Consider the following 26,028-nt stretch of genomic DNA (forward strand, 5'->3'; position numbering starts at 1 on the left):
CGGCTCGAAACGTTCAGCGCGCCAAGAACGCAGAGTGGTGGGAGCAGTACATTATGCTGCTCTTGCATGCGACCTGTGGCAGTAAACGAAGACACCCTGACAGCTGCGCACCAGTTTTATCCCTTCCTAAGCATCTCGGAACCAGAACCGTGCTCAAATGGGTTGAGGAGCATTTCAGTGATCTCACGTTGATATCTCGGCAACCGAATTCACCTGATGTCGATCCTGATGAAGCCCTCTGGGTGACCAAGCGAGTTGGCGCAGTGGTTAGCACACTGGACTGACATTCTGGAGGACGATGGTTCAGTCCCACGTCCGGCCATCTCGATTTAGGTTTTCCGTGATTTCCCTAAATCGCTCCAGGCAAATGCTGGGATGGTTCCTTTGAAAGGGCACGGCCGATTTCCTTCCCCGTCCTTCCCTAATCCGGTGACACCGATGACATCGCTGTTTGGTCTCTTCCCCCAAACAACCCATGGGTGGCTATCGGGCGCCATCGCCACGTACGCAAATCAGCGGCCGGCTCGTATTTACCTGAATTACATGACCTGTGCGTAGATATGTAATGCCACATACCTCCGCCGGCCGGTGTGGCCGTGCTGTTCTAGCCGCTTCAGTCTGGAATCGCGTGACCGCTACGGTCGCAGGTTCGAATCCTGCCTCGGGCATGGATGTGTGTGATGTCCTTAGGTTAGTTAGGTTTAAGTAGCTCTAAGTTCTAGGGGACTGATGTCCATAGATGTTGTCCCATAGTGCTCAGAGCCATTTGAACCAAGCCACATACCCCCACAAACCCTTCCCATAAACTTTAGGATCCCTGATAGGCGTAATAAGTAAGTATCTCGTTCCAGATACGGACAAACAAGCTACTAAGCAGATGGTCATAACGTTTTGGCTCATCAGTGTATTTAACGAAATAGACTGTGTCGAGCAGCACATAACTGGTTCTGCATTCGAGCACTACGGGACAGTTTTTCTTAATCATCCGCATTAACTAAAATTTTTTCTACGTATAGAGCAAGCTGCGATTCACCGCAACAACTAGAAATTTTGTACCCTGTAGGCGCGTACAGTTTCATTTCGTTTCGCTCCTTTTTAACCAGACAGTGGGAAGGGAGACAGAGTAAGTAGGCGACCAAAGCAAATTTGCGGCGTACTCACCGGGTATAAGGAGATGACGAAGGCAGTGTACCCCCTGAGGACACGCGGGACGTGTCGCCTCACGTAGTGCATCGTGTTGCCGTAGATGGCGTACACCGCAGTCACGGCCAGCGTGCAGATCACGATGGCGGATATGATGGCCGCGTGGGGCTCTGTGAACAGAGGAAACGGGGTCCGTGGTCGATATGTGGGCAGACAGCTAGTGGGTCGGTGGTAAGGCACCGACTACTGAAAACACATCATCGACAACTACGCTAATGTGACATTCCAGACGGATCTGCTGCAAATACACGTTTCGATTTTGCCGCCGGATCGAATTGTGTAAGTCCCACGATATTTCATCGATGCAGCTGCTCGATATCTTTACCCCCTTCTCCATAACGACCGCCCCCTTCGCTACAACCTCAGTAAAGCCAATTACTTCCCACCGAGGTCTTCTCCGTTGATTATTCTCTTTTCTCCACTGTCATGGAACGCGCTGATACCTCAGCCGCTCCACTTGATCCTAGTCTCCAGTACCTGGAGCAGTTGCCCCCCTCTGACTCCAATCACAGCACACGACATTAATCCGCCAGTCCAAAAACAACATGACCCTGGTATATGGAAATGTCGTGTGGCTAGGGCCTCCCATCGGGTAGACCGTTCGCCTGGTGCAGGTCTTTCGATTTGACGCCACTTTGGCGACCTGCACGTCGATGGAGATGAAATGATGACGATTAGGACAACACATCACCCAGTCCCTGAGCGGAGAAAATCTCCGACCCAGCTGGGAATCGAACCCGGGCCCTTAGGATTGACAGTCTGTCACGCTGACCACTCAGCTACCGGGGCGGACATGACCCTGGTCATGACTGTGTCACCTACCGCCACCATAGAGAAAGCCCCTTCTCCTTACTGACTGTCTCTATAACATCATCCTCTCTAAGGGCTTCTACCCCGACCTGTGGAAGACTTTCCGCATCCTCTAATTCCTCAAACCCATCAAATCTCCATCCATCGCCTCTTCCTATCGTTCCATATGCCTCACCGCCCCCACGCCTGGGTTCCCGGGTTCGATTCCCGGCGGGGTTAGGGATTTTCTCTGCCTCGTGATGTGGAAGACTTTCCGCATCCTCTAATTCCTCAAACCCATCAAATCTCCATCCATCGCCTCTTCCTATCGTTCCATATGCCTCACCGCCCCCACGCCTGGGTTCCCGGGTTCGATTCCCGGCGGGGTTAGGGATTTTCTCTGCCTCGTGATGGCTGGGTGTTGTGTGATGTCCTTAGGTTAGTTAGGTTTAAGTAGTTCTAAGTTCTAGGGGACTGATGACCATAGATGTTAAGTCCCATAGTGCTCAGAGCCATTTGAACCATTTTGAACCTCACCGCCAGTAAGGTCTTCGAATCCATCCTCTCCCATTGTATCCATCAGCACCTTAATCACCACCACCTCCTCCCCCTTACCCAGTGTGGCTTCAGACCCTCGTTCTTCACTAAAGACCAACTCCTTATCCTCGTCCACCATCTCTCCCTCCTGCTTACCTCCCATCGTTCCGCCATTTTTGTTTCCCTCGACCTCCAAAATGCTGATGACTGCGTATGGAATCCTGGTCTCCTCTTTAAACTCTGCTCTGCTTATCAATTTTGTCAGTCGCTTCCTTCCTCTCCCGCCATCCTTCCTACATCACCCTCCACAACACCAACTCCCGCATCTTTTATCCCACTGCTGGCGTCCCCCAGGGCTCCGTCCTCTCCCCTCTCCTCTATCTCCTGTACACTGCCAATATGCCCAAGCCATCCCCACCAATCCACCTTCTCCAATATACTGATGACACCGCCTTCCTGGCTCTCTATCCCGCCCTTCAATGGTCCCAACACACCCTCCAAACCCACCTTGACCAGTTCGCCACTTGGTGTAACCAGTGGTTCCTTTGTCTCCAAAACCCAGGCAATTATCATAGGCCACACCACCCGCTCCTTCCATCTCCATGATTTCTCCCTCAGCATTTATGGTCGCTCCATCCAGCTCATCCCCACCCTGAGATACCGTGGCCTCACCCTTTACCATCAGCTCACCTGTACCCCTCACCTCCTGACCATCCAGCAGAAAGCCCATTCTCACCTCCACCTCCTGATACTCCTGTCTGGCCAGACATGAGGATTGCATCTTTCCACCATCCTCCGCACCTACGAATCTCTCATCCGTCCTATCCACTTTTATGCCAGAGTTGCCTGGATCTCCGCACCCACCCGCTTTTACAAGGCCCTCCAAATACTTGAACGCCATGTGCTCCAACTTCCTTCCCCCACACAGCTCCTGTATGACTTCATCCCCTTCCCCCACCTCCTCATTTTCCTCCAATGTCTCTGCATCCTTTACACTGTCTGCAGGCTTGATCCCCTCCACCCCCTCGTTTCCTCCTTCCTCTCCATCCCCTGTCCGTTGCCGCGTCTCTATCGCTGCATCTCTCCCTCTCTCCACCTCCACACCCCTTATCTCCTTCATCAAGGCAATTTCCAGCTCCTTCTGGATGTTGAAATTCGCCGTGACATCTACCCTTCTTTCCAACTGTAACCTGGCCTTTTTCTCCCCCTCCCCAGCGCCCCCTTTTTCCTCTCCCCTCCTTCTCCCAGAGTGGAGGAGGAGGAGGATATTAGTGTTTAACGTCCCGTCGACAACGAGGTCATTAGAGACGGAGCGCAAGCTCGGGTGAGGGAAGGATGGGGAAGGAAATCGGCCGTGCCCTTTCAAAGGAACCATCCTGGCATTTGCCTGAAGCGATTTAGGGAAATCACGGAAAACCTAAATCAGGATGGCCGGAGACGGGATTGAACCGTCGTCCTCCCAGAGTGGATTTTTCTCCTTCCCTCCCTGAGTTTCTGCACCCACTCCTCGACTGCTTCCCTCCCACGTCCTTTCCTCCCGGGCCCTCTACAGCGCGCCCAGCGCCTGTCTCTCCCCTATCTCGTCCCCTCCCTCCCTTCTTCCCCTCCTCCCCTCCTTCTTCTCTCCTCCCTTGTCTGTATTCCCCTTGGCAGATCCTCTCTCCTCATCGTCTTCAGTGTACTACGTCAGTCTTGTGTTTGGTGCTGTTCTCCCTTGTCGTCAAGAGCTGTGATCTTAATTGTGTGCTCGTACTTAGTGTTATTGTCAGCGATTGTTATGTGCTAGGTCGTCGGTCGATACTTTTATGATCCAATGTGTGGTTTTGTTTTGTGTGCGCTCATTTTTTACGGTTTTTATCTCCTTTATACAGTGCCCCCCCCTTTGTTGTCTTCCACGATGTTCCCCTTTTTTATATCTATGTACACCATAGTCTCTATGTTATTTTGAATGTCTTCTATTGTATGATTAATGTCTTTTGGCTGAAGAGCAGCGTATATACTGCTGCCAGCTCGCCCCAGATAGGGCACTGAAGTACAATAAAGAAAAAAAAATCGACGTCTTCTGGTGGGGTAGGGTATGGAGTGTCACTGAGTACTAAAGACGATCACCTCTGGCTTGCGCAGTTGGTAATTCAGACAGCAGCCATTACATTTCTGTCGTATTACAGCCAGTGGCTGGGCTCTATCAACAGAGTCTCCAGGATGTTACCTTTCAACAAGATGATACAAGATCGCGTATTGTCTGTTCTGCCCTGACGTAGCTCGATACAGAGGATTTCCGACTATTTCCCTCGCCAGCACAGTCTCTACATATCTCAGCGAAATGGTCACGGTTTCCAGGCAGAGACTGTCATGTCAACCGTTCGCCAGTGACTGCGATCGGTGAACTTCGCCACAGAATTGAAGCAGAAGGGAATAACGTGCCGTATCTGTCATCCAAGCTCTGTTCGAATCAGTCATCGACCCAGTTGGAGCTATTATTGCTGCCAGTTGGGACTGCACTGAACTGCTTTTCGCATCTGGAGAGCCATAGATCACACACAAATTTAATAATGTATTCCTGTTGCTAAGCGCCTGCACACAATTTTTCTGTTCTTTCTGGCGTTGCGGTTTTAAATGATAACAGTGCTACAGGTGCATTAGAATTACCGCATTAGTGGAGAAGCTGTGTGGTGGAATTATAAAGGAACGTCTGGTGAATGTAATCGTAATATTAAAAGGAAATCCAGTGTAGATAACGTGTTGTTGTTGTTGTGGCCTTCAGTCCAGATACTGATTTGATGCAGCTCTCCATGCTACTCTATCCCGTGCAAGCTTCTTCATCTCCCAGTACTTACTGCAACCTACATCCTTCTGAATCTGCTTAGTGTATTCATCTCTTGGCCTCCCTCTACAATTTTTACCCTCCACGCTGCCCTCCAATGCTAAATTTGTGATCCGTTGATGCCTCAGAACATGCCCTACCAACCGGTCCCTTCTTCTTGTCAAGTTGTGCCACAAACTCCTCTTCTCCCCTATTCTATTCAATACCTCCTAATTAGTTACGTGATCCACCCATCAAATCTTCAGCATTCTTCTGTAGCACCACATTTCGAAAGCTTCTATTCTCTTCTTGTCCAAACTAGTTATCGTCTATGTTTCACTTCCATACATGGCTACACTCCATACAAATACCTTCAGAAACGACTTCCTGACACTTAAATCTATACTCGATGTTAACAAATTTCTCTTCTTCAGAAACGCTTTCCTTGACATTGGGAGTCTACATTTTATATCGTCTCTACTTCGACCCAGATCAATTATTTTGCTTCCCAAATAGCTAAACTCCTTTACTACTTTAAGTGTCTCATTTCCTAACCTAGTTCCCTCATCATCACCCGACTTAATTCGACTACATACTCGTTTTCCTTTTGTTGATGTTCATCTTATACCCTCCTTTGAAGACACTGTCCATTCCGTTCAACTGTTCTTCCAAGTCCTTTGATGTCTCTGACAGAATTTCAATGTCATCGGCGAACCTCAAAGTATTTATTTCTTCTCGATGGATTTTAATACCTACTTCGAATTTTTCTTTTGTTTCCTTTACTGCTTGCTCAATATGCAGATTGAATAACATCGGGAAGAGGCTACAACTCTGTCTCACTTCCTTCCCAACCACTGCTTCCCTTTCATGCCCCTCATAACATATTCGCAATAAAAAGGATAAGTGATCAAAGTTCAGCTAGGTGAAGAGAAACGCATATGATTTTCATAGATCTGCAAAAAGCATAAGGCACCGTAGCAATAAAAAATTTTGATAATATCTTGATGAGAGAACAAGAAACAGGACATATGTTGCTGCAGTTAAAAATATTTACGAGCAATTAGAGACAATAATTAAAGGAGCAAAAGCAATCTTCCGAGTAGTGCGACCAACCAAAAGCGTCAGACAAGGGCGCTGTGCGCTAAGGTGACACAAGTCGTGGGACACACCTTCATGTGGTGTCGGGCCTCCTCTTCGCCGGCTCAGTGCAGCAACTCAACGTGGCGTGGGCTGGACGAGTTGTTGGAAGTCTCCTGCAGAAATGTTCAGCCACGCTGCATCTACAGCCGTCTATAATTGCGAGAGCTGCCAGTGCAGGATTTTGTGCACGAACTAACCTCTCCATTACATTTCGGGAGATCTGGGTGGCCAAATCTTCATCTAATTATCCAGACTATCCTTCAAACCAATCGCGAACAACTGCGGCCAGCTGGCATGGCGCATTATCATCCATAAAAATTAAAAATTAAACTTCCATAAACACCCACAAAAATTAAACTTTGACAAAACACATTATATACAGTTCCACACAGTAAATGGAATGACACCATCAATAAATATAGACTTCAATCAGAGATCGGTAGCTAAGGTAGAAAATTCAAAATTTCTAGGTGTATGCATTGATGAGGTGTTGAGCTGAAAAAAAGACACTGACGATCTGCTGAAACGTTTGAGTTCAGCTACTTATGCTATTAGGGTCATTGCAAATTTTGGCGAGATACATCTGAGTAAATTAGCTTACCATGCCTATTTTCATTCTCTGCTTTCGTATGGCATCATATTCTGGGGTAACTCATCATTGAGTAAAAGAGCGTTCATTGCACAAAAGCGTGTAATCAGAATAATTGCTGGAGCTCATCCAAGATCATCCTGTAGACACTTATTTAAGGAGCTAGAGATCTACACTGTAGCCTCACAATATATATATTCACTTATGAAATTTGTTATTAACAATCCGAACGAATTCAAAAGTAATAGCAGTGTACATGGGTACAACACTAGGAGAAAGGATGATCTTCACCACTCAAGGTTAAATCTAACTTTGGCTCAGAAGGGGGTAAATTATGCTGCCACGAAAGTGTTTGGTCACTTACCTAATAACATCAAAAGTCTAACATATAGCCATATAACATTTAAAAGGAAATTAAAAGAATTTCTTAATGGCAACTCCTTCTACTCATTAGATGAATTTTTGGATATAGTAAGTGGGTAATTTCCCCAAGAAATGTCATAAAATAGAAGATGTTCAAAATAACATAAAGGAGAGACTATGGTGCACATAGATATCAAAAAAGGGGAACATCATGGAAGAGAACAGACCACAAAAAAAAATTAAAAATATTAAGTGTCATGTAATATTTTGTGTAATGTAATATCTTGTACAGACACCGTTTATTAATCTGACACATTCCACATCATTACGAAGTGTCGTATTCATGATCTATGGAACAAGTACTAATCTAATCTAATCATCGTTGTTTTGTGAAAATGAAAGCCACCAATGGCTGCAAATGGTCTGCAAGCAGCCGAACATAAACATAAACATTTTCAGTCACTGATCGGTTCACGTACACACAGCCCAAACCATTATGAAGCCACTACCAGCTTGCACAGTGCATTGTTGAAAACTTGGTTCCATGGCTTCTTCGGGGTCTACGCCACACTCGAACCCTACAATCAGCTCTTACCAGCTGAAAACGGGACTTACCTGACCAGGCCACGGGTTGCCAGTATTGGGATCAACCAATACGGTCACGAGCCCAGGAGAGGCGCTGCAGGTGATGCCGTGCTGTTAACGCAGGCACTTGAGTCGCTCGTCTGCTCTCATAGTCCGTCAACGACACATTCCGTTACACTGTCCTATCGATACGTTCGTCGTAAATCCCACATTTATTTCTGTGATTATTATTTCTGCGGTTATCTCACACAGTGTCACTTGTCTGTTAGCACTGACGTCTCTACGCAAGTGCCGCTGCTCTCACGGACCAAAATTGGTCACTGCACTCCATATTGGCCTAGACATGTTCATTGTTGTTGTGGTCCCCAGTCCTGAGACTGGTTTGATGCAGCTCTCCATGCTACCCTATCCTGTGCAACCTTCTTCATCTCCCAGTACCTACTGCACCCTACATCTTTCTGTATCTGTTTAGTGTTTTCATTTCTTGGTCTCCCTCTGCGATTTTTACACTCCACGCTGCCCTCCAGTACTAAATTAGTGATCCTTTGATGCCTCAGAACATGTCCTACCAACCGGTCCCTTCTTCTAGTCAAGTTGTGCCACAACCTCCTCTTCTCCCCAATTCTATTCAATACTTCATCATTAGTTATGTGGTCTACCCATCTAATCTTCAGCATTCTTCTGTAGCATCACATTTCGAAAGCATCTAATCTCTTCTTGTCCAAACTAGTTATCGTCCATGTTTCACTTCCATACATGGCTACACTCCATACAAATACTTTCAGAAACGACTTCCTGACACTTAAGTCTATACTCGATGTTAAGAAATTTCTCTTCTTCAGAAACGCTTTCCTTGCCATTGCCATTCTACATTTTATATCCTCTCTACTTCGACCATCATCAGTTATTTTGCTCCCCAAATACCTAAACTCCTTTACTACTTTAAGTGTCTCATTTCCTAATCTAATTCCCTCATCATCACCCGACTTAATTCGACTACATTCCATTATCCTAGTTTTGCTTTTGTTGATGTTCATCTTATATCCTACTTTCAAGACACTACCCTTTCCGTTCAACTGCTCTTCCAGGTCCTTTGCTGTCTCTGACAGAATTACAATGTCATCGGCGAACCTCGAATTTTTAATTTCTTCTCCATGGATTTTAATACCTGCTCCGAATTTTTCTTTTGTTTCCTTTACTGCTTGCTCAATATACTGATTGAATAACATCGGGCAGAGGCTACAGCCCTGTCTCACTCCGTCCCCAACCACTGCTTCCCTTTCATGTCTCTCGACTATTATAACTGCCATCTGGTTTCTGTACAAATTGTAAATAGCCTTTCGCTCCCTGTATTTTACCCCTGCCACCTTCAGAATTTGAAGGAGAGTATTCCAATCAACATTGTTCGCAGGAGAGCTTCTGTAAAGTTTGGAAGGTAGGAGACGAGGTACTGGCAGAAGTAAAGCTGTGAGTACCGGGCGTGAGTCGTGCTTCGGTAGCTCAGTTGGTAGAGCACTTGCCCGCGAAAGGCAAAGGTCCCGAGTTCGAGTCTCGGTCGGGCACACAGTTTTAATCTGCCAGGAAGTTTCATATCAGCGCACACTCCGCTGCAGAGTGAAAATCTCATTCTGGAAACATTGTCAAAAGTTTTCTCTATACAAATGCTAGAAACGTATGTTTGCCTTTCCTTAATCTTTCTTCTAAGATAAGTCGTAGGGTCAGTATTGTGTCACGTGTTCCAATATTTCTACGGAATCCAAACTGATCTTCCCCGAGGTCGGCTTCTACCAGTTTTTCCATTCGTCTGTAAAGAATTCGCTTTAGTATTTTGCAGCTGAGACTTATTAAACTGATTGTTCGGTAATTTTCACATCTGTCAGCACCTGCTACTTTGGGATTGGAATTATTATGGACGATAGACATAGATGGGGATTATGTACTGCATTTCACATTTGTCAATAATCAAATAATATTGGCTCCCAATGACTATGATATAGAGTATATGAAGAATAAAGTACAATTAGAAACAATGGAAATGGAAACGTTCGTATGGCGTCAGTGGCCGGGAGTTCTCAAGCGGGAAGTTCGGTCGCCAAGTGCAGGTCTAACTGAGTGCGACGCCACATTTGGCGACCTGCGCGTCGACAGTGGGGATGAAATGATGATGAGGACTGGACAGCACAACACACAGTCCCTGAGGGGAGAAAATCTCCCACCCCAGTCGGGAATCCAACACGAGAAACCGTGCGTGCCATGCCAACACGCTAACCATTCAACTATTGGGTTCGACATTAGAAACACTGAAAACAGGGCATGCAGAGGGAAGTAACATAAAAACGTGGAACTTTGCAAATAAGTACAGTGAGATCCGATATGCAAATCAACCAAGCTTGGTGCCAGTGTGCATGCCCACGGACACTGCAGTGGCGTTGCAATCGGGCAGAGGCACATGGTCGACAAGTCACACACGTGACGATCACATCCCGACTCGGGGGCATGTTAGTAGGTGCAGAATTTAGGCCAGTCGACACGTCGTGTGTCTCACCAGGTCTATCGTTCAGTTTCATCAGACGATGTTGGCAGCAATGGACACCAGATGGCACCAATTTGCGACGTACCGGGTCTGGAGCGACCAGGAAGGTGACGAGGCGAGAGGATCGATGGATCGTGTAGCGATCAAGGATGCTGCAGTGACTCGCTCCACGATACAAGGAGATCTACGGATGTTGAGTGATCCGCAAACCATTTCTAGACGCCTTGCGGGTGCGAATTTGGAATCTAGACACCCTTTCCGTTTACTGCAGCTAACACCGAGACATCTTGCCTAATGGTCTAGGGTGCCATTGCTTCTATACTACTGGCCATTAAAATTGCTACACCAAGAAGAAATGCAGATGATAAATGGGTATTCATTGGACAAATATATTATACTAGAAGTGACATGTGATTACATTTTCAAGCAATTTGGGTGCGTAGATACTGAGAAATCAGTAGCCAGAACAACCACCTCTGGCCGTAATAGCGGCCCTGATAGGCCTGGGCATTGAGTCAAACAGAGCTTGGATGGCGTGTACAGGTACAGCTGCCCATGCAACTTAAACACGACACCACAGTTCATCAAGGGTAGTGACTGGCGTATTGTGACGAGCCAGTTGCTCGGCCACCATTGACCAGACGTTTTCAGTAGGTGAGAGATCTGGAGAATGTGCTGGCCAGGGCAGCAGTCGAACACTTTCTGTATCCAGAAAGGCCCGTACAGGACCTGCAACATGCGGTCGTGCATTATCCTGCTGAAATGTAGGGTTACGCAGGGATCGAATGATGGGTAGAGCCACGGGTCGTAACACATCCTAAATGTAACGTCCACTGTTCAATGTGCCGTCAGTGCGAACAAAAGTTGATCAAGACGTGTAACTAATGGCACCCCGTACCATCACGCCGGGTGATACGCCAGTATGGCGATGACGAATACACGCTTCCAATGCGCTTTCACAGCGATGTCGCGAAACACGGATGCGACCATCATGATGCTTTAAACAGAACCTGGATTCATCCGAAAAAATGACGTTTTGCCATTCTTGCACCCAGGATCGTCGTTGAGTACACCAGCACAGGCACTCCTATCTGTGATGCAGCGTCAAGGATAACCGCAGCCATGTTCTCCGAGCTGATAGTCCATGCTGCTGCAAACGTCGTCGAACTGTTCGTGCAGATGTTTGTTGTCTTGCAAACGTCCCCATCTGTGGATTCAGGGATCGAGACGTGGCTGCACGATCCGTTACAGCCATGCGGATAAGATGCGTGTCATCTCGACTGCTAGTGATACGAGGCAGTTGGGATCCAGCACGGCGTTCCGTATTACTTTCCCGAACCCACCGATTCCATATTCTGCTAACAGTCATTGTATATCGACCAAGGCGAGCAGCTGTGTCGCGATACGATAAACCGCAATCGCTATAGGCTACAGTCCTACCTTTATCAAAGTCGGAAACGAGATGGTACGCATTTCTCGTCCTTACACCAGGCATCACAACAACGTTTCACGAGGCAACGCCTGTTAACTGCTGTTTGTGTATGAGAAATCGGTTGGAAACTTTCCTCATGTCAGCACGTTGTAGGTGTCGCCACCGGCGCCAACCTTGTGTGAATGCTCAGAAAAGTTAATCATTTGCATATCGCACCATCTTCTTCCTGTCGGTTAAATTTCTCGTCTGTACCACGTCATCTTTGTGGTGTAACAATTTTAATCGCCAGTAGTGTAATTGTAGTATGTGGAAACCTAATGGGCCAGCATTATGTTGATGACATTCTACAACCCTATGTTCGACTTTTCTTATATGTTCGACCAAGGACACTTTTCCAGCAAGATAATGCTCGTCCGTATACAGCTCATGTTCCTCAAGACTCTCTATGTCATGCTCCGACTCCTCCAAGGCCCGTTAGCTCCCTGGACTTGTCCCCTGTAGATCATGTGTGGGACCAGGTGAAACGCCAGATCCCGCCGTGTAAAAAAAAAAAAAAAAAAGTGTGAAGTCTTATGGGACTTAACTGCTAAGGTCGTAAGTCCGTAAGCTTACACACTACTCAACCTAAATTATCTTAAGGACAAACCCACAACCGAGGGAGGACTCGAATCTCCGCCGGGACCAGCCGCACAGTCCATGACTGAAGCGCCTGAGACCGCTCGGCCCGCCGTGTCAGTCTGTACATGATTTACAGGTGGCTGTTCAAGATTTGTGGACCAGTCTGCATCACGGCAACCCTGATGTCGGACCGTGTTGTTGTATGCATTGCAAGAAAAGGAGGTCCAGGCGTTATTGATGTTGCACTGTTTTTGTCTACATGTACTCACCGTATATTTACATATCGTGATTTTGGGATCAAGTGATTCTCTCATTACAATCATTCCGTCTAATAAATTTAATTACAATTCCATGCTCCGCTCTTGATGCACAATTTTCAACATTCCTCGGTCTGGTAGAAACATACAATAAGGCCGTACTAACAATACATTTTTCTCAAACAAAATGTCTCTCTATAAGAAGCAAACATCACGACATTATCATACATGAAAGTACTATTCAGACATGTTACAAGTATATATATATATATATATATATATATATATATATATATATCTGGGAGCTATAATTTCAGATCAGGATTCCGGGAAACGAAAATATGACAGAGAACAGCTAAACAAGTAATCAGTAAGCTGAATCCCATTCTTTGGTCAGATAAAATCAAGACAAAGACAAAAAAGGTTGTATGTATCAATAATACGTAGCATTTGTTTATGTGAAGTGGAATCCTTGGAGCTGACAAATCAGGATATGAGAAGGGTTGAAGCAGTGCGAACGGATATTTGGGGAGAAAGTGTGAAGTTTCAAGGCGAGAGAAGATCCCTAATAGAGGAACATCTTAAGCCTTGGTCAGCAGCGTGTAAATATTTTGTTGTTGTTATGGTTTTCAGTCCAGAGACTGGTTCAATGCAGCTCAGCTCCCCATGCTACTGTATCCTGTGCAAGCCTCTTCATCTCCAAGTAACTACGGCAACGTACACCCTTCTGAATCTCATTAATTCACATCTACATGGATACTCTGCAAACCACATTTAAGTGCCTGGCAGAGGGTTCATCGAACCACCTTCACAATTCTCTGTTATTCCAATCTCGTATAGCGCGCGGAAAGAATGAACACCTATATCCTTCCGTAAGAGCTCTGATTTCCCTTATATTATCGTGGTGATCGTTCCGTCCTATGTAGGTCGGTGTCAACTAAATACACTCCTGGAAATGGAAAAAAGAACACATTGACACCGGTGTGTCAGACCCACCATACTTGCTCCGGACACTGCGAGAGGGCTGTACAAGCAATGATCACACGCACGGCACAGCGGACACACCAGGAACCGCGGTGTTGGCCGTCGAATGGCGCTAGCTGCGCAGCATTTGTGCACCCGCCGCCGTCAGTGTCAGCCAGTTTGCCGTGGCATACGGAGCTCCATCGCAGTCTTTAACACTGGTAGCATGCCGCGACAGCGTGGACGTGAACCGTATGTGCAGCTGACGGACTTTGAGCGAGGGCGTATAGTGGGCATGCGGGAGGCCGGGTGAACGTACCGCCGAATTGCTCAACACGTGGGGCGTGAGGTCTCCACAGTACATCGATGTTGTCGCCAGTGGTCGGCGGAAGGTGCACGTGCCCGTCGACCTGGGACCGGACCGCAGCGACGCACGGATGCACGCCAAGACCGTAGGATCCTACGCAGTGCCGTAGGGGACCGCACCGCCACTTCCCAGCAAATAGGGACACTGTTGCTCCTGGGGTATCGGCGAAGACCATTCGCAACCGTCTCCATGAAGGTGGGCTACGGTCCCGCACACCGTTAGGCCGTCTTCCGCTCACGCCCCAACATCGTGCAGCCCACCTCCAGTGGTGTCGCGACAGGCGTGAATGGAGGGACGAATGGAGACGTGTCGTCTTCAGCGATGAGAGTTGCTTCTGCCTTGGTGCCAATGATGGTCGTATGCGTGTTTGGCGCCGTGCAGGTGAGCGCCACAATCAGGACTGCATACGACCGAGGCACACAGGGCCAACACCCGGCATCATGGTGTGGGGAGCGATCTCCTACACTGGCCGTACACCACTGGTGATCGTCGAGGGGACACTGAATAGTGCACGGTACATCCAAACCGTCATCGAACCCATCGTTCTACCATTCCTAGACCGGCAAGGGAACTTGCTGTTCCAACAGGACAATGCACGTCCGCATGTATCCCGTGCCACCCAACGTGCTCTAGAAGGTGTAAGTCAACTACCCTGGCCAGCAAGATCTCCGGATCTGTCCCCCATTGAGCATGTTTGGGACTGGATGAAGCGTCGTCTCACGCGGTCTGCACGTCCAGCACGAACGCTGGTCCAACTGAGGCGCCAGGTGGAAATGGCATGGCAAGCCGTTCCACAGGACTACATCCAGCATCTCTACAATCGTCTCCATGGGAGAATAGCAGCCTGCATTGCTGCGAAAGGTGGATATACACTGTACTAGTGCCGACATTGTGCATGCTCTGTTGCCTGTGTCTATGTGCCTGTGGTTTTGTCAGTGTGATCATGTGATGTATCTGACCCCAGGAATGTGTCAATAAACTTTCCCCTTCCTGGGACAATGAATTCACGGTGTTCTTATTTCAATTTCCAGGAGTGTATTTTCGCATTCGGAGGAGAAAGATGGTGATTGGAATTTCGCGTGAAATTCCGTCGCATCCAAAATCGCCTTTCTTTTAATGATTTCCAGCCCAAATCCTGTATCATTTCTGTGACACTTTCTCCCATATTTCGCTATAATACATAAAGTGCTGCCCTTCTTTGAACTTTTTCGATGTACTCCGTCAGTCCTACCTGGTAAGAATATCACACCGCACAGCAGTATTCTAAAAGAGGACGTACAAGCGTAATGTAGGCAGTCTCCTTAGTAGGTCTGTTACATTTTCTAAGTGTGCTGCCATTGAAACGCAGCCTTCGGTTAGCCTTCCCCACAACATTTTCTATGTGTTCTTTCCAATTTAAGTTGTTCTTAATTCTAATACCTAGGTATTTAGTTGAATTTACGGCTTTTAGATTTATAGTGTAACCGTAGTTTAACGAATTCCTTTTAGCACTCATGTGGATGACCTCACACTTTTCGTTATTTAAGGTCAACTGCCACTTTTCGCAGCATTCCGATATTTCTTCTAAATCGTTTTGTAGTTTGTTTTGATCTTCTGATGAAGTCTATGAACGACAGCGTCATCTGAAAACAACCGATGACGGCTGCTCAGATTGTCTCCCAAATCGTTTATATAGATAAGGAACAGCAAAGGGCCTATGACACTACCTTGGGGAACGCCAGAAATCACTTCTGTTTTGCTCGATGACTGTCCATCAATTACTAGAACTATGACCTCTCTGACAAGAAATCGCAAATCCAGTCACATAACTGAGACGATATTTCATAAGCACGCAATTTTACTACGAGCCGCTTGTGTGGTACGGTGTCAAAAGCCTTCCGGAAATCCAGGAATACAGAATAGATCTGAAATCCCTTGTCAATAGCTCTCAGCACTTCCATGTGAATAAAGAGCTAATTGTTTCCTTTGATGTAATTCATAATGTTCGAAACAATGTATCTTCTAAAATCCTGCTGCATATCGACGTTAACGATATGGGCCTGTAATTTAGTGGATTACTCCTACTACCTTTCTTGAATAGTGGTGTGACCTGTGCAACTTCCCAGTCTTTTGGTAAGGATCTTTCGCAGAGCAAACGGTTGTATATGATTGTTAAGTATGGAGCTAATGCATCAGCATACTCCGAAAGGAACCTAATTGGTATACAGTCTGGACCAGATGACTTGCTTTTATTAAGTGATTTGAGTTGCTTCACTACTCCGAGGATGTTTACTTCTACGGTAGTCATGTTGGCAGCTGTTCTCGATTCGAATTTTGGAATATTTACTTCGTCTTCTTTTGTGAAGGCATTTCAGAAGGCTGTGTTAAGTAACTCTGCTTTGCCAGCACTGTCTTCCATAATATCTCCATTGCTATCGCGCAGAGAAGGCATTGATTGTTTCTTCCCGCTAACATACTTCACATACGACCAGAATTACTGCCAGGTTTCGAGGCAAAGTTTAGTTGTGGAAGCTGTTACAAACATCTCGCATTGAACTCCGCGCTAAAGTTTCGAGCTTCTGTAAAGGATCGCCCATCTTGGGGATTTTGCGTCCGTTTAAATTTGGCATGATTGTTTCGTTGTTTCTGCAACCGTGTTCTAACCCGTTTTGTGTACCAAGGAGGATCAGCTCCGTCGTTTTTTTAATTTATTTGGTATAAATCTCTCAATTGCAGCAGATACTATTTCTTTGAATTTAAGCCACATCTGGTCTACTCTTAAATTATTAACTTGGAATGAGTTGAGATTGCCTCTCAGGAAGGCGCCAAGTGAATTTTTATCTGCTTTTTTGAATAAGTATATTTTTCGATTATTTTTCGAGGATTACAATATTCAATCTCGCTACGACAACCCTGTGTTCACTAATCCCTATATCGGTTTTGATACTCGTTATTAACTCAGGATTATTTGTTGCTAAGAGGTCAAGTGAGTTTTCACAACCGTTTACTATTCGCGTGGGCTCATGAACTAACTGCTCGAAATAATTTTCAGAGAATGCGTTTGGCACAATTTCGGATGATATTCTATGCGTACCTCCGGAATTAAACATGTATTTTCGCCAACATATCGAGGGTACATTAAAGTCACTACCAAATATTCTCGTATGAGTCGGGTACATGTTTGAAATCAAACTCAAGTTTTCTTTGAACCTTTCAGCAACTGTATCATCTGAACTGGGAGGTCGGTAAAAGGATCCAATTATTATTTTATTCCAGTTGCCAATAATGACCTCTGCCCATTCTAACTCACAGGAAGTATCTACTTCAATTTCGCGTCAAGTTAAACTACTTCTAACAGCAACAAACACGCGCACCGCCAACCGTGTTTAGTCTTGCTCTCCCCCTACGATTTTTACCCTCCACGCTTCCTTCCAATTCTAAATTGGTGTTCCCTTCAAGCCTCATAGCGTGTCCTACCAACCGATCACGTCCTTCAGTCAGACTGTGCCACAAAATCTTCTTCTCCCCAATTATATTCAGTACCTCCTCATTAGTTACGTGAACTACCCATCTAATCTTCGGCATTCTTGTGTAACACCACATTTCGAAAGCTTCTATTCACTTCCTGTCTAGACTATTTACCGTCCATGTTTCACTTCCATACACGGCTACGCTCCACACAAATACTTTTAGAAGAGACTTCCTGACACTTAAATATATATACTCGATGTTAAGAAATTTCTCTGCTTCAGACACGCTTTCCTTGCCATTGCAAGTCTACTTTTTATATCCTTTGTAAAAATTTTACAAAATGTATAATAATTTTAAAAAATCCATACCACTCTGCTGTCTATGATAATGTTGTATATTCTGCTACCGGTTTCGTTTGTAAACGATCATCAATGGCATAAAAATTATGATAGATGTATCACATGTTTGGTAACTTACGTCAAAACATGTATGACAAGTAACCCATCTGTGATAATTTTTCTGCTGTTGATGATGGTTTAGAACTGAAACCAGTAGCAGAATAAATAACATTATCACAGACAGCACAGTGTTATGCATTTTGTCAAATAAATCAGGAAGTGGATGAATCTTCCACGTACGTGACCGAAGAGGTCAATAAACGGCGTTGAAAATGGCATGGGCATGTAAGAGGATGACCATGTGCAGGATGGAAAAGTGAACTGCAGGAGGATACGCAACGGAGAAATTTGGAAGAAGATTTACGCAAGAATTGAGAAGTAAGGATATGAGGTTGCGAGAAATAGTCACAAGAGCTGTAATTAAGCCGCAAAGACAGGGAGGAGGGGTTGGAGTGCATAAGTAGGTATTCAGTAGGTATTATTATTTTATGTATTATAGAAAATAGGTTGTTAATGAAATGAAAATGAAAAGGTTATTATAGAAAATTACAGAAAATAGGATTGTAAAGTCATAATAACTGCAGCGTCGTAAGTGCTCAAATTGCAGGCCTGTAGATTTACACGTTTCCTGTAGTATATTAATAGAGAAACTCCACAACTAAATGCAGACAAAAACCACAGATCCACTTCACAGCAATCCACACAATATGCACTCCAAGCCAAATCAGTGTGCCACAGAAGCCAAATATGCTGCTCTCCCATACACAGGCCCACTATCATACCACATAGCAAATTTATTTAAAAATAAGAATATCAGCTTTTCCGCAAATAATAAATTACAACAAAAAGTAATCCATGATGTAAATAGCTTCAAGAGTCCCTACGGTAAATCAGGCATATACAAACTAAAATGCGATACATGCCCAAAATTCTACATTGGATGGACAGGCAGAAGTTTTGTAGTTAGTTACAAAGAACACATTGATGCTTTAAGGCTTGGCAACTTGGACAAATCTACATTTTCAGCCCATATTGCTGAAGAAAACCATTCAGTGAGAAACATTGAGAACAACTTAAAAATTTTACATTTAGCAGAAAAACGAGCCACTATGAATATATTAGAAGAAATAGAAATACACACACACACACACACACACACACACACACACACACACACACACACACACACACACACGCACAAAAACAGCACCCCAGACTATATCCTTAATGAACAAACCGAGATAGCTAACACTCCTTTCCTCAAAAATTTCTGAAAATTATTTTCGACCCTCCAAAGTAATTAATATTCCTATTCCTATCTGCAGATCAAGTAGCAAATTTATATGTTACTACAATTCTCATTATGCTAAATGTAAATAAATAATGTACTGTCTTCCTTATACAGTACTCAAAACAAAAAAAGGGTCAACTTTGTAATTAATATAACACTATTCGCTCTAAAACTCACAAAATAAATGTCTCTCTGTACTAGTGTAAAAGGTGTTCCAGTTGCATAAGTGAATTTATGATCTTTTTCCAAACATGGGATATCTTCTTGATGTTCGATGTATCATAGCATCTTTGTCACTCATATGTTTGTAAGAACTTTGTATTGTATCAAAACGTGTGGTGTGTGCTAGAAATCTTTTCTGTGACAAATCTAAAGTGTTCAGCGAGGAAAATTTACGTGTGCAACGATAAGAATGCAGTGGGAATGTATTAACATCTGTTGGACGAATGTAATGAAAACAAACACTCCAAACCGACATGTCACGTGAGTCACATCCAACGAAAATCTGTAACGCAACCCTCTGTGTGGCGTGCTTATACTTACGTATTTTTTATATTTTAGGACAATTAATGTGTAAAAAAACGTTGTAATGAAAGCAAGAAATCCGTCTGAAGATGAATCATAACGATCGAAACCGGTAACGGTACCCTTTGAATAAAGGAACTGAAAGTAAATTTGTGGCTGGTTGCTGTCTCAACGCCATCAACATTTACCCTTGTGTTGGTTCCCGTCAAATCGCAAGGCAATCTGGCATGAGCCTGAGTAGTGTTGTTCGTGTTCTGCATCGCCATAAAAATCATCCTTACCATATCAATCTCCATCAAGAATTAACTGGAACTGATTGTATGCGTCGCATTGAACTCTGCCGTTGGGCTCAACTTCACATTCAGATGGATGACACATTTAGTAATTTGATTTTATTGACGAGGCTACATTCACGAACCATGGAAATGCTAATTTGCATAACATTCGTTATTAGGCAGCTGAAAATCCATGTTGGCTGCGGCAAGTGGCACACCAAAAACCGTGGTCGCTGAATGTATGGTGTGGGATTCTGGAGGACAGAATTATAGGCCCCTATTTTATCGAAAGGGAATCTTAATGGTAGGAAGTACACTACATTCCTGAAAGAAACATTAGGTCTTTTATTGGAAGAAATACATTCAGTCCGCAGCTCGTGGTCGTGCGGTAGCGTTCTCGCTTCCCACGCCCGGGTTCCGGATTCGATTCCCGACGGGGTCAGGGATTTTCTCTGCCTCGTGATGACTGGATGTTGTGTGATGTCCTTAGGTTAGTTAGGTTTAAGTAGTTCTTAGTTCTATGGACTGATGACCATAGCTGTTAAGTCCCATAGTGCTCAGAGCCATTTGAACCATTTTTTGAAATACATTCAGGAACAAGCAACAGACTGTGGTATCAACACGATCGGTGTCCGGCACATTTTTCGCTGTTGGCTAGAAATGATTTGCAGAGAAAATTCCCAAATCGTTGGATTAGTACAGAGGAGATGTGTGATAGCCGGGTCGTTCGCCAGACTTGATGGCTCTGGATTTTTTCTTGTTGGGATTTGTAAAAGACATTCTTTATAAAGACGTTCCAACTACACCTGACGATATGCGAGAGAGAATTGTCATAGTATGTGCTTCGATAAATGCCGAAGTGATGAGGAATACCACTCAATCCATGATAAGAAGATTACCGCACTGCATTGGTATCAATGGTCATCACTTCGAACACCTTCTGCAATTGCACGTTCATGCCTCCTTTCTGACCTTGGTTGACCGTTAAAGACCTTACTGTTGCACATCATTGGATTTGTCTCGATAGCTGCTATCAGAAAATAAGTACCAAACTATAGCACCACATTAAAAAAAAAAAAAAAAAGAAAAAAAAAACCAAACTGACCTTCATATCTCTGACGCGACCACGCGTTGCAACAAAAAACCAACGTCATATTACAGTCCCCGTTGTCCCACGGAACTTTCCTCCCACAAACTTTTCAGCTAATATCATACACTTCTGGCCATTAAAATTGCTACACCAAGAAGAAATGCAGATGATAAATGGGTATTCATTGGACAAATATATTGTACTAGAACTGACATGTGATTAAATTTTCACGTAATTTGGGTGCATAGATCATGAGAAATCAGTACCCAGAACAACCACCTCTGGCCGTAATAACGGCCTTGATACGCCTGGGCATTGAGTCAAACAGAGCTCCATGCAGCTTCAACACGATACCACAGTTCATCAACAGTAGTGACTGGCGTATTGTGACGAGCCAGTTGCTCGGCCACCATTGACCAGACGTTTTCAATTGGTGAGAGATCTGGAGAATGTGCTGGTCAGGGCAGCACTCGAACATTTTCTGTATCCAGAAATGGTCGTACAGGACCTGCAACATGCGGTCGTGCATTATCCTGCTGAAATGTAGGGTTTCGCAGGGATTGAATGAAGGGTAGAGCCACGGGTCGTAACACATCTGAAATGTAGCGTCCACTGTTCAAAGTGCTGTCAACGCGAACAAGAGACGTGTAACCAATGGCACCCCATACCATCACGCCGGATGATACGCCAGTATGGCGAAGACGAATACACGCTTCCAATGTGCGTTCACCGCGATGTCGCCAAACAAGGATGCGACCATCATGATGCTTTAAACAGAACCTGGATTCGTCCGAAAAAATGACGTTTTGCCATTCGTGCACCCAGGTTCGTCATTGAGTACGCCATCGGAGGCGCTCCTGTCTGTGATGCAGCGTCAAGGGTAACCGCAGCCATGGTCTCCGAGCTGATAGTCCATGCTGTTGCAAACTTCGTCGAACTGTTCGTGCAGATGGTTGCTGTCTTGCAAACGTCCCCATCTGTTGACTCAGGGATCGAGACGGGGCTGCACGATCCGTTACAGCCATGCGGATAAGATGCCTGTCGTCTCGACTGCTAGTGATACGAGGCCGTTGGGATCCAGCACGGCGTTCCGTACTACCTTCCCGAACCCACCGATTCCATATTCTGCTAACAGTCATTATATATCGACCAAGGCGAGCAGCAGTGTCGCGACACGGTAAACCGCAATCGCGATAGGCTACAGTCCTACCATAATCAAAGTCGGAAACGCGATGGTACGCATTTCTCCTCTTTACACGAGGCATCACAACAACGTTCCACCAGGCTAAGCCAGTAAACTGCTGTTTGTGTATGAGAAATCGGTTTGAAACTATCTTCATGTCAGCACGTTGTAGGTGTCGCCACCGGCGCCAACCTTGTGTCAATGCTCTGTAAAGGTAATCATTTGTATATCACAGCATCTTCTTCCTGTCGGTTAAATTTCGCGTCTGTAACACGTCATCCCCGTGGTGTAGCAATTTTAATGGCCAGTAGTGTACTTTTGGAGTTATTCTTGGTGGCAATAGTTAATGCTTCACCCTGTATGCTCTGTGTGAATTTAAAAACGTCCATAAGGATATCTCAAATGAATTCAAACTTAGGGACTGTGTTGGATAGGCAGCCAAAAAGTAGCTACTGCGTTGTAGATGGGTTGCAGACTTAGCGGAGGTGTGTGTTGTGCGGCCACAGAGTGAGTACTACAAAACTTTCACTAATCGGAGTGCTAGAAAACTGAGTGAAAACCATTATGTCTCGTTGACATCAAAGGCAGCGACTTCAGCTTGTGAGTGCATTCGGGAGTGGCAGGATGATGGCTCTCCAAGAAACATATTTCCCATTTCGTCTCAGACAGTGCACGTTGCTGTGAATTCAATCATTTCGTGGATTTCAATGCAGACTGGTGTATCTCTCGCACTTGTGGCTGGCAATCGATGAAAGAAGAAGCAGTGTATTACACCGTGTGTACAATATCACGCAAATTACTTGCGTTATGGTAGGTAAGACTGTGTAGTGAATTACCGCTATCTCTCATGGCTCCAAATCTTATCTGTGAGTATGTTTACTATGTTGTCATTCCGGGAATAGCTTATCAGAAGATGTCTGCTATTGATGCATTGCCATGGCATTTAATACTTGACCTAGAATCAATATGATTTTTACTCTTTAGCGTGCGTAGCGCGGAGAATGAAAAATACCAGGTGTACCGGTATGAAATGAGCGTTAGGATAGAAATGTGTCGATAGGGGACATTTGTTGTGAACGAGCCCTAATTTTTTTCTGTTTGGTTGGTATGGCATCTGTCAAATATATTTAGTATACGTCAAGTCATGGAACAAACAACATCATATGTTTTCATTGTGTTAACAATGTCGAATTTTGTACCAGAAAGTGATGGTTTGCGGAAAGCATTAATTTTTTTGTTTTCATTTAAAAAAAAGGGCTGCAGAGTCGTATCGAATGCTTGTCAAGGCATATGGTGATCATGCTCTATCAGAAGCAACATGCAAAAGATGGTTTCAATGGTTCAGAAATAATAATTTTGATGTAAGAAATGAAGAAGGTGAAAGACCACCAAAAAAGTTCAAAGACGCCCAATTGCAAGCAATATTGGATGAAGATGATACTTCGAGTCAGAAGCAAATGACAGAAATGCTAAATGTTGCACACCAAACAATTTCTGACCGCTTGAAAGCTATGAGAAAGATCCAAAAGTGTGGAAAATGGGTGGCACATGAATTGAATGAAAGACAGATGGAAAACCGAAAAACCATTTGTCAAGTTTTGCTTCAAAGACATGAAAGAAATTCAATTTTGCATCGAATTACTACTGGTGATGAAAAATGGATTTATTTTAAGAATCCTAAACGGGAAAAATCATGGGTTAATCCGGGACAACCATCAACATCGACTGCAAAACCAGATCGATTCGGCAAGAAGACAATGCTGTGTGTTTGTTGGGATCAGAAAGGTGTGGTGTATCATGAGCTTCGAAAACCCGGTGAAACTGTGAATACTAATCGCTATAGACAACAAATGATCGATTTGAACTATGCATTGATCGAAAAAAGACCAGAATGGGCCAGAAGACATGGCAAAGTAATCTTTTTACACGACAATGCACCTGCACACAAAGCAAAACTGGTTCAGGATACAATCAAAACACTTGGCTGCGAGCTGCTACCCCACCCGCCATATTCACCAGAGTTGACCCCTTCCGTCTACCATTTGTTTTCATCAATGGGACACGCATTGGCTGAGGAACACTTCGATTCCTACGAAGAAGTCGAAAACTGAGTGTCTGATTGGTTTGCTTCAAAAGACGTGGTGTCAACAAATTGCCAGGAAGGTGGTTAAAATGTATAGAAAGCAATGGTCAGTACTTTGAACAAAATGTTTTTAATTTTCAATTGAAAATTAGTGTTTCATTTTCACAAAAAAACGCTCATTTCATACCGGTACACCTGGTATACTTTTGTTTAGAGGCAAAACACTCAGGCAGCTCTTCTGCTAGAGAACTGTAAAAAAATCCATATTTTGTTTAATCTCTGAACTGACGAAGAGAAATTTGTATCAAACATAGGCCTTAATTTGAGACAGAAATTTCTGAGAACGTACGTCTGGAGGACAGCGTTGTATGACAGCTAAACATCGACTGTGGGAAAGCCAGAGCTGAAGAGAATGTGGTGCTACAGACGAATGTTGAGAAGTAGATGGACTGATAAGGTAAGAAATCAGAAGGTTTTCCGCAGAACGGGCGAGGAAAGCAATACTTGGAAACCACTGACAAGAAGAGTGGACACTGTGATAAGACTTCGGTTCAGACATCATGGAATAACTTCCATGGCAGTAGAGGAAGCTGCAGAGGGTAAAAACCGTAGAGAAAGACGGAGATCGGAATACATCCGGCATATAATTGAGGACGTCGGCTGCAAGTGCGACTCTGAGATGGTTGGCACAGGAGCACAAGAAAGGAATTCGTGCGGGCCGCCTCAGACCAGTCGGAACATTGGTGACTAAAAAAAGGAGTAAAAATGAAAAGTTTTCCCGGAAATGAAGATGATATACTCAGAAAACTGCGTGATTTTATCATCAATATGGGAAAAATCTCCTTTGTCCGTGACTACGAAACGTGAAAGCTTGTATACTTTCCCTGTAATTATCTCATTATCTCCTATTGTCTCATATTTTAAAATAATTTCGTTGAGAAACAAAGCAATATCCTGGCCCAGGATAAGGTGGTCAGAACGATTTCGAAACTAGTTTCTCTAGTGTCTTAATTTTATTCCGTTTTAGTAACATGGATATGGAATTTGTATCTACAACCGCAGATCAGTTCGGTAGATGAACGTGGGAAATTAATGAATTTGATGGTTATACATTTGTTTAAAACGAGTCCTATGTCTGATGAGGGGCAAAGCACTTTCTAAAACTCTTACTGGTTCTCGCTTTATACCTCTCTGGGTGAACAAACGGGCATCGTTGGTGAAACATAAGCTTAGTTTTATTTGCTATATTCCTTTATGTACAGCAATGCCCATCTTGTTACACGTATACACAGTTTGCCGCCCGCGGTGGCCGAGCGGTTCTAGGCGCTCAGTCCGGAACCGCGCGACTCCTACGGTCGCAGGTTCGAATCATGCCTCGGGCTTGGATGTGTGTGATGTCCTTAGGTTCGTTAGGATGAAGTAGTTCTAAGTTCTAGGGGACTGATGACCTCAGATGTTAAATCCTATAGTGCACAGAGCCATTTGAACCATACACAGTTTCCGCAAACTTTCATATAAAACATCTAACACATCATGCCAAATTTAACTAATCAA

The 26,028-nt window shown here is 44.6% G+C and overlaps 1 protein-coding gene across 1 annotated transcript in view; it reads right to left on the bottom strand.

The window, feature by feature from the left end:
- The window catches only part of LOC124550768 (organic solute transporter alpha-like protein), a 133,120-nt gene that overhangs the window by 79,254 nt on the left and 27,838 nt on the right, over positions 1-26,028 (bottom strand). The window contains exon 2 of the mRNA XM_047125492.1: positions 1,162-1,313. Coding sequence (XP_046981448.1) covers positions 1,162-1,313 — 152 coding nt within the window. The remainder of the gene's footprint in view (positions 1-1,161; positions 1,314-26,028) is intronic.

This window comes from Schistocerca americana, chromosome 9 (assembly GCF_021461395.2).
Source record: "Schistocerca americana isolate TAMUIC-IGC-003095 chromosome 9, iqSchAmer2.1, whole genome shotgun sequence".
Classification (NCBI taxonomy): domain Eukaryota; kingdom Metazoa; phylum Arthropoda; class Insecta; order Orthoptera; family Acrididae; genus Schistocerca; species Schistocerca americana.